Below are 10,181 nucleotides of genomic sequence, written 5' to 3'. Positions count from 1 at the left end.
ATATGACCGAGGTGGATTATGATGGAGGGGGCACCGCACACGGCTAAGAACAATGTCTGTTGTGCTTCTAGGGTGCCCCTTGCCCCCGTATATAAAGAAGCAAGGGGGAGGCCGGCCAGCCTTGGGGCGCGCCAAGGAGGGGGAGGAGTCCTCCTCCTAGTAGGAGTAGGACTCCCCCTTTCCTAGTCCAACTAGGAGGAGGAAGGGGGAAGGAAAGAGAGGGAGAGGGAGAGGGAAAGACGGGCCGCGCCCCCCTCCCCTAGTCCAATTCGGACTCCCCTTGGGAGGGGGCGCGCCACCTCCTGGGCTGCTGCCCTCTCTCTCCCCTCAGGCCCACTAAGGCCCAATACTTCCCCGGGGGGTTCCGGTAACCCCTCCGGCACTCCGGTTTTCTCCGAAATCACCCGGAACACTTCCGGTGTCCGAATATAGCCATCCAATATATCGATCTTTATGTCTCGACCATTTTGAGATTCCTCGTCATATCCGCGATCATATCCGGGACTCAGAACTACCTTCAGTACATCAAAACACATAAACTCATAATACCGATCATCACCGAACTTTAAGCGTGCGGACCCTACGGGTTCAAGAACTATGTAGACATGACCGAGACTCATCTCTGGTCAATAACCAATAGCGGAACCTGGATGCTCATATTGGTTCCTACATATTCTATGAAGATCTTTATCGGTCAAACCGCATAACAACATACGTTGTTCCCTTTGTCAACGGTATGTTACTTGCCCGAGATTTGATCGTCGGTATCTCAATACCTAGTTCAATCTCATTATCGACAAGTCTCTTTACTCATTCCGTAATGCATCATCCTGCAACTAACTCATTAGTTACATTGCTTGCAAGGCTTATAGTGACGTGCATTACCGAGAGGGCCCAGAGATACCTCTCCGACAATCGGAGTGACAAATCCTAATCTCGATCTACGCCAACTCAACAAACACCATTGGAGACACCTGTAGAGCACATTTATAATCACCCAGTTACGTTGTGACGTTTGGTAGCACACAAAGTGTTCCTCCGGTATTCGGGAGTTGCATAATCTCATAGTCATAGGAACATGTATAAGTCATGAAGAAAGCAATAGCAACATACTAAACGATCAAGTACTAAGCTAACGGAATGGGTCAAGTCAATCACATCATTCTCTAATGATGTGATCCCGTTAATCAAATGACAACTCATGTCTATGGCTAGAAAACTCTAACCATCTTTGATTCAACGAGCTAGTCAAGTAGAGGCATACTAGTGACACTCTGTTTGTTTATGTATTCACCCATGTACTAAGTTTCCGGTTAATACAATTCTAGCATGAATAATAAACATTTATCATGAAATAAGGAAATAAATAATAACTTTATTTGCCTCTAGGGCATATTTCCTTCGGTCTCTCACTTGAACTAGAGTCAATAATCTATAGTTCACATGACCATGTGATTAACAACCATAGTTCACATCGCCATATGACCAACACTCAAAGGGTTTACCAGAGTCAGTAATCTTAGTTCACATCGCCATGTGATTAACACCCAAAGAGTACTAAGGTGTGATCATGTTTTGCTTGTGAGAGAAGTTTAGTCAACGGGTCTGCCATATTCAGATCTGTATGTATTTTGCGAATTTCTATGTCAACAATGCTCTGGATGGAGCTACTCTAGCTAATTGCTCCCACTTTCAATATGTATCCACATTGAGACTTAGAGTCATCTGGATCAGTGTCAAAACTTGCATCGACGTAACCCTTTACGACGAACCTTTTGCCACCTCCATAATCGAGAAACATATCCTTATTCCACTAAGGATAATTTTGACCGCTGTCCAGTGATCTACTTCTAGATCACTATTGTACTCCCTTGCCAAACTCATAGCAAGGTACACAATAGGTCTGGTACACAACATAGCATACTTTATAGAACCTATGACTGAGGCACAGGGAATGACTTTTCATTCTCTTTCTATTTTCTACCGTGGTCGGGTTTTGAGTCTTTACTCAACTTCACACCTTGCAACACAGGCGAGAACTCTTTCTTTGACTGTTCCATTTTGAACTACTTCAAAATCTTGTCAAGGTATGTACTCATTGAAAATCTTATCAAGCGCCTTGATCAATCTCTATAGATCTTGATGCCCAATATGTAAGCAGCTTCACCGAAGTATTTCTTTGAGAAAACTCCTTTCAAACACTCCTTTATGCTTTCTAGAAAATTCTACATCATTTCTGATCAACAATATGTCATTCACATATACTTATCAGACAGGCTGTAGTGCTCCCACTCACTTTCTTGTAAATACAGGCTTCACCACAAGTTTGTATAAAACTATATGCTTTGATCAACTCATCAAAGAGTATATTCCAACTTCGAGATGCTTGCACCAGTCCATAGATGGATCGCTGGAGCTTGCACACTTTGTTAGCACCTTTATGATTGACAAAACCTTCTTGTTGTATCATATACAACTCTTCTTTTAAGAAATCCATTAAGGAATGCAGTTTTGTTTATCCATTTGCCAGATTTCATAAAATGCAGCAATTGCTAACATGATTCCGACAGACTTAAGCATCGCTACGAGTGAGAAAAACTCATCGTAGTCAACACCTTGAACTTGTCGAAAACCTTTTGCGACAATTCGAACTTTGTAGATACTAACACTACTATCAGCGTCCGTCTTCCTCTTGAAGATCCATTTATTCTCAATGGCTCATCGATCATTGGGCAAGTCAATCAAAGTCCACACTTGCTCTCATACATGGATCCCATCTCAGATTTCATGGCCTCAAGCCATTTTGCAGAATCTGGGCTCATCATCGCTTCCTCATAGTTCGTAGGTTCGTCATGGTCAAGTAACATGACCTCCAGAATAGGATTACCGTACCACTCTGGTGCGGATCTTACTCTGGTTGACCTACGAGGTTCAGTAGTAACTTGATCTGAAGTTATATGATCATCATCATTAGCTTCCTCACTAATTGGTGTAGGAGTCACATGAACTGATTTCTGTGATGAACTACTTTCCAAAAAGGGAGCAGGTACAGTTACCTCATCAAGTTCTACTTTCCTCCCACTCACTTCGTTCGAGAGAAACTCCTTCTCTAGAAAGGATCCATTCTTAGCAACGAATGTCTTGCCTTCGGATCTGTGATAGAAGGTGTACCCAACAGTCTCTTTTGGATATCCTATGAAGACACGTTTCTCCGATTTGGGTTCGAGCTTACCAGGCTGAAACTTTTTCACATAAGCATCGCAACCCCAAACTTTAAGAAACGACAGCTTAGGTTTCTTGCTAAACCACAGTTCATATGGTGTCGTCTCAACGGATTTTTAGACAGTGCCCTATTTAACGTGAATGCATCTGTCTCTAATGCATAACAACAAAACGATAGTGGTAAATCTGTAAGAGACATCATAGATCACACTATATCTAATAAAGTACGGTTACGATGTTCGGACACACCATTATGTTGTGGTGTTCCAGGTGGCGTGAGTTTGCGAAACTATTCCACATTGTTTCAAATGAAGACCAAACTCGTAACTCAAATATTCGTCTCCGCGATCAGATCGTAGAAACTTTATTTTCTTGTTACGATGATTTTCCACTTCACTCTGAAATTCTTTGAACTTCTCAAATGTTTCAGACTTATGTTTCATCAAGTAGATATATACCCATATCTGCTCAAATCATCTGTGAAGGTCAGAAAATAACGATACCCGCTGCGAGCCTTAACACTCATCGGATCGCATACATCAGTATGTATTATTTCCAATAAGTCAGTTGCTCGCTCCATTGTTCTGGAGAACGGAGTCTTAGTCATCTTGCCCATGAGGCATGGTTCGCAAGCATCAAGTGATTCATAATCAAGTGATTCCAAAAACCCATCAGCATGGAGTTTCTTCATACGCTTTACACCAATATGACCTAAACGGCAGTGCCACAAATAAGTTGCACTATCATTATCAACTTTGCATCTTTTGGCATCAATATTATGAATATGTGTATCACTACGATCGAAATTCAATAAACCATTCACCTTGGGTGTATGACCACAAAAGGTTTTATTCATGTAAACAGAAAAACAATTATTCATTGACTTAAATGAATAACCGTATTGCAATAAACATGATCCAATCATATTATCTCAATGCAAACACCAAATAACATTTATTTTAGGTTCAACACTAATCCCGAAGGTAAAGGGAGTGTGCGATGGTGATCTTATCAACCTTGGAATCTCTTCCAACACACATCGTCACCTTGCCCTCAACTAGTCTTTGTTCATTTTGTAACTCTTGTTTCGAGTTACTAATCATAGCAACTGAACTAGTATCAAATACCCAGGGGCTACTATGAACACTAGTAAAGTACACATCAATAACATGTATATCATATAAACTTTTGTTCACTTTGCCATCCTTCTTATCCGCCAAGTATTTGGGGCAGTTCCGCTTCCAGTGACCATTTCCTTTGCAGTAGAAGCACTCAGTTTCAGGCTTGGGTCTAGATTTTGGGCTTCTTCATGGGAGTGGCAACTTGCTTGCCATTCTTCTTGAAGTTCCCTTTCTTTTTCCCTTGCCCTTTTACTTGAAACTAGTGGTCTTGTCAACCATCAATATTTGATGCTTTTCTTGATTTCTACCTTCGTCGATTTCAGCATCACGAAGAGCTCGGGAATCATTTTCGTTATCCCTTGCATATTATAGTTCATCACGAAGTTCTAGTAACTTGGTGATAGTGACTAGAGAACTCTGTCAATCACTATTTTATCTGGAAGATTAACTCCCACTTGATTCAAGCGATTGTAGTACTCAGACAATCTGAGCACATGCTCACTGGTTGAGCTATTCTCCTCCATCTTGTAGGCAAAGTATTGTCAGAGGTCTCATACCTCTTGACACGGGCATGAGTATGAAATACTAATTTCAACTCTTGGAACATCTTATATGCTCCGTGGCGTTCAAAACATTTTTGAAGTCCCGGTTCTAAGCCGTAAAGCATGGTGCACTAAACTATTAAGTAGTCATCATACCGATCTTTGTCAAACATTCATAACGTCTGCATATGCTCCTGCAATAGGTCCGTCACCTAGTGGTGCATCAAGGACATAATTCTTCTGTGCAGCAATGAGGATAATCCTCAGATCACAGATCCAATCCACATCATTGCTACTAACATCTTTCAACTTTATTTTTCTCTAGGAACATATGAAAAATAAACGGAGAAGCTATGCGCGAGCTATTGATCTACAACATAATTTGCAAATACTATCAGGACTAAGTTCATGATAAATTAAAGTTCAATTAATCATATTACTTAAGAACTCCCACTTAGATAGACATCCCTCTAATCATCTATGTGACCACGTGATCCAAATCAAGTAAACCATGTCCGATCATCACGTGAGATGGAGTAGTTTTCAATGGTGAACATCAGTATGTTGATCATATCTACTATATGATTCACGCCCGACCTTTCGGTCTCAGTATTCCGAGGCCATATCTGCATATGCTAGGCTCGTCAAGTTTAACTTGAGTATTCTGCATGTGCAAAACTGGCTTGCACCAGTTGTATTTGAACATAGAGCTTATCACACCCGATCATCACCTGGTGTCTCGGCACGACGAACTTTCGCAACGGTGCATACTCAGGGAGAACACTTGCACCTTGAAATTTAGTGAGAGATCATCTTATAATGCTACCGCCGAACTAAGCAAAATAAGATGCATAGAAGATAAACATCACATGCAATCCATATAAGTGATATGATATGGTCATCAGCATCTTGTGCCTTTGATCTCCATCTCCAAAGCACCGTCATGATCACCGTCGTCACCGGCGCGACACCTTGATCTCCATCGTAGCATCATTGTCGTCTCGCCAACTATTGCTTCTACGACTATCGCTACCGCTTAGTGATAAAGTAAAGCAATTACATGGCGATTGCATTTCATACAATAAAGCGACAACCATATGGCTCCTGCCAGTTGCCGATAACTCTGTTACAAAACATGATCATCTCGTACAATAAAATTTAGCATCATGTCTTGACCATATCACATCACAACATGCCCTGCAAAAACAAGTTAGACGTCCTCTACTTTGTTGTTGCAAGTTTTTCGTGGCTGCTACGGGATGAGCAAGAACCGTTCTTACCTACGCATCAAAACCACAACGATATTTCGTCAAGTATGTGTTGTTTTAACCTTCAACAAGGACCGGGAATAGTCACACTCGATTCAACTAAAGTTGGAGAAACTGACACCCGCCAGCCACCTGTGTGCGAAGCACGTCGGTAGAACCAGTCTCGCGTAAGCGTACGCATAATGTCGGTCCGGGCCGCTTCATCCAACAATACCTCCGAATCAAAGTATGACATGCTAGTAAGCAGTATGACTAGTATCGCCCACAACTCACTTGTGTTCTACTTGTGCATATAACATCTACGCATAAACCTTGCTCGGATGCCACTGTTGGGGAACGTAGTAATTTCAAAAAAATTCCTACGCACACGCAAGATCATGGGATGCATAGCAACGAGAGGGGAGAGTGTTGTCTACGTACCCTCGTAGACTGTAAGCGGAAGCGTTATGACAACGCGGTTGATGTAGTCGTACGTCTTCGCGATCGACCGATCCTAGCACCAAAGGTACGACACCTCCGCGATCTGCACACGTTCGGCTCGGTGACGTCCCACGAACTCACGATCCAGCAGAGTGTCGGGGAAGAGCTTCGTCCGCACGACGGCGTGATGACGGTGATGATGAAGCTACCGGCGCAGGGCTTCGCCTAAGCACTACGACGATATGACCGAGGTGGATTATGATGGAGGGGGCACCGCACACGGCTAAGAACAATGTCTGTTGTGCTTCTAGGGTGCCCCTTGCCCCCGTATATAAAGGAGCAAGGGGGAGGCCGGCCGGCCTTGGGGCGCGCCAAGGAGGGGGGGGAGTCCTCCTCCTAGTAGGAGTAGGACTCCCCCTTTCCTAGTCCAACTAGGAGGAGGAAGGGGGAAGGAAAGAGAGGGAGAGGGAGAGGGAAAGAGGGGCCGCGCCCCCTCCCCTAGTCCAATTCGGACTCCCCTTGGGAGGGGGCGCGCCACCTCCTGGGCTGCTGCCCTCTCTCTCCCCTCAGGCCCACTAAGGCCCAATACTTCCCCGGGGGGTTCCGGTAACCCCTCCGACACTCCGGTTTTCTCCGAAATCACCCGGAACACTTCCGGTGTCCGAATATAGCCGTCCAATATATCGATCTTTATGTCTCAACCATTTTGAGACTCCTCGTCATGTCCACGATCATATCCGGGACTCCGAACTACCTTCGGTACATCAAAACACATAAACTCATAATACCGATCGTCACCGAACTTTAAGCGTGCGGACCCTACGGGTTCGAGAACTATGTAGACATGACCGAGACTCATCTCTGGTCAATAACCAATAGCGGAACCTGGATGCTCATATTGGTTCCTACATATTCTATGAAGATCTTTATCGGTCAAACCGCATAACAACATACGTTGTTCCCTTTGTCAACGGTATGTTACTTACCCGACATTCGATCGTCGGTATCTCAATACCTAGTTCAATCTCGTTATCGGCAAGTCTCTTTACTCGTTCTGTAATGCATCATCCCGCAACTAACTCATTAGTTACATTGCTTGCAGGGCTTATAGTGATGTGCATTACCGAGAGGGCCCAGAGATACTTCTCCGACAATCAGAGTGACAAATCCTAATCTCGATCTACGCCAACTCAACAAACACCATTGGAGACACCTGTAGAGCACCTTTATAATCACGCAGTTACGTTGTGACGTTTGGTAGCACACAAAGTGTTCCTCCGGTATTCGGGAGTTGCATAATCTCATAGTCACAGGAACATGTATAAGTCATGAAGAAAGCAATAGCAACATACTAAACGATCAAGTGCTAAGCTAACGGAATGGGTCAAGTCAATCACATCATTCTCTAATGATGTGATCCTGTTAATCAAATGACAACTCATGTCTATGGCTAGGAAACTCTAACCATCTTTGATTCAACGAGCTAGTCAAGTAGAGGCATACTAGTGACACTTTGTTTGTTTATGTATTCACACATGTACTAAGTTTCCGGTTAATACAATTCTAGCATGAATAATAAACATTTATCATGAAATAAGGAAATAAATAATAACTTTATTATTGCCTCTAGGGCATATTTCCTTCAGCAAGTCGCTGTGTTTCTGAATAGAGCGTCCAATCTCTTGAATGGATCCACAATGGAGTCGTCACACACCCATGCCTCTCGCAATGCATCATCAAACCCAGCCAGTTTCGTCTAGTAGATCTCGAAGTGAAAGCGCTTTTTCAGGTAGAAATGTGTGCTCGTCGATATGTGCATAGGCGTGTGATCTGAGATGCTAGTCGACAGAGCTTGGAGAAGATGATCAGGATATGTCAACTCCCAGTCAATGGAAGCCAAAGCCCTGTCAATTTTGGTGAGTGTGGGGGCATCGCTCTCGTTGCACCAGGTATACATGCGCCCGTGCATGTACATTTCCTTCAGCTCCTGCTCCTCCACAAAGCTCCAAAACTTGTTCATCATGCCGCGGTTAATGTTGTTGTTATTCTTCTCACTCGCCCTGAGGATCATATTAAAGTCCCCAAGAGGCATCCAAGGGCCAGGGCAATTCTCTCTCCTTGCTGCCAACTCCAACAAAAATTGAGTCTTGAGCTTGTCCCCTTGAGGCGCATACACCATTGTCAGCCACCAGTTGCTCCCATCCTTGGTGCGTACGTATCCCATTAGCGAGTTATTATCAAGATTGATATGATCTACCGTGAGGATGGTTGAGTCCCAGGCAAGGAGGATTCCTCCTCTCGTCTCAACAGCCGGCAAGTAAGAAACGTTGTCGAAGGATGGGCCTAAGCATTGTATCACCATAAACTGGTCAATTACATCTAGATTAGTCTCTTGTAGACACACGAGATTCACCTTAATCGTAGCTAAGAAATCCCTAATAGCCTTCTGTTTTGCGGGGTCATTAAGCCCACACACATTCCAACAAAGTATCTCCGGGCTGTGATTCATATCGAAGGTAGTGCACACCAACACCTGCCAGCGCGGGCTCACCGAACTGAAACTGTCACATCTGTGCTGTGGGTCAAGGCGTCTGCCGATGGCACTGTCTTGCCGAACAGCGCTGCAATGATGCGCACGTGTTGCTCCCTCAGCGGCAAGTCGGACAGCTGCTGTAGCTCACTCACTGCATCCTCGTCCGCTACCATGTCGTCTGGCACTAAGCCAAGAGTGCGTAAAAGCACATTCTCCGTCGGCTTCGGCTTCACCGCACTCGTACCCACGCTGTGCTTGGATGCCCTTGTGGTTCGCTTGGGCGTGAATGGCTCTGCATCCGGGCGGAGTGATGAGGCCTGAACCTCACGCAGCAGAGGTGGCGCTAGTTTCTTCATGATATTGGCGCAAAATGCCCGGAGCTTCTCGTATGCCACCCCTTCCTGCTGGGTCATACCCCTGTGCGTGCTATCGAGGTCCAGCGGATCCACCGGGATTGACTGTGCAAGCACCATCTCATTTCCCGTTGTGAGGTCTCCACCTTCTGTCCGCATGGAATTAGCAATCTGGTTCAGCAGCATGCATGCATTAGAGTCTGCATGCTCCACTTGCTCCCGGCCAATCGCGAGCTGAGCATGGGCATGATTCCCATCAACCCGTCCCGTCTGTGTGATCCAATTTCCCTGGGGCCTGCCAATGCGTCCTCACCCACCTTAGACAAAGACGCCTGGGGATCAGCGACGGTCAGGCTCGCATCCTGCTCTCCGACCGTGGCCAACTCCCCGGTTGGTGTAGCTACGGGTGGCCCGCCACGAACCGCAAGATGTCCTGCTAGCACCCTTGGGGTCGATCCCAGTGGGGCCAACGTCTCTGTCTCCCTCTCCCTCTCCAATCGCCTTGTATCCTGGTCTAGCACCTTGTCTTTTGTCTCCATCAACCCCGACCTATATACCTCACGTGGGCCCGGAGCAACCTGAACCACGCCTGTCTCTAACCTATCTGGGCCCGGCACCACCGGATCAGGCCATTGGCAAACCAGCTGCCCGACCAATTCCTTTTGGACCGCACCAACGTGCTCGCACTCCAATCGAGTCAGCCCATCGTAGGGGAAGCCTCA

At 45.2% G+C, this 10,181-nt stretch overlaps 1 protein-coding gene across 1 annotated transcript; it reads right to left on the bottom strand.

Moving 5' to 3' along the window:
- Positions 1–8,329: 8,329 nt before the first annotated feature.
- LOC141025877 (uncharacterized) lies at positions 8,330–8,797 on the bottom strand. Its single transcript, XM_073501811.1, has one exon. It carries the CDS (start codon positions 8,795–8,797, stop codon positions 8,330–8,332), a length of 468 nt encoding a protein of 155 aa, XP_073357912.1.
- Between the last annotated feature and the right edge of the window lie 1,384 nt (positions 8,798–10,181).

The sequence above is a fragment of the Aegilops tauschii genome, chromosome 6 (genome assembly GCF_002575655.3).
Source record: "Aegilops tauschii subsp. strangulata cultivar AL8/78 chromosome 6, Aet v6.0, whole genome shotgun sequence".
Lineage (NCBI taxonomy): Eukaryota > Viridiplantae > Streptophyta > Magnoliopsida > Poales > Poaceae > Aegilops > Aegilops tauschii.
This window is presented reverse-complemented; position numbering and strand designations above follow the sequence as displayed.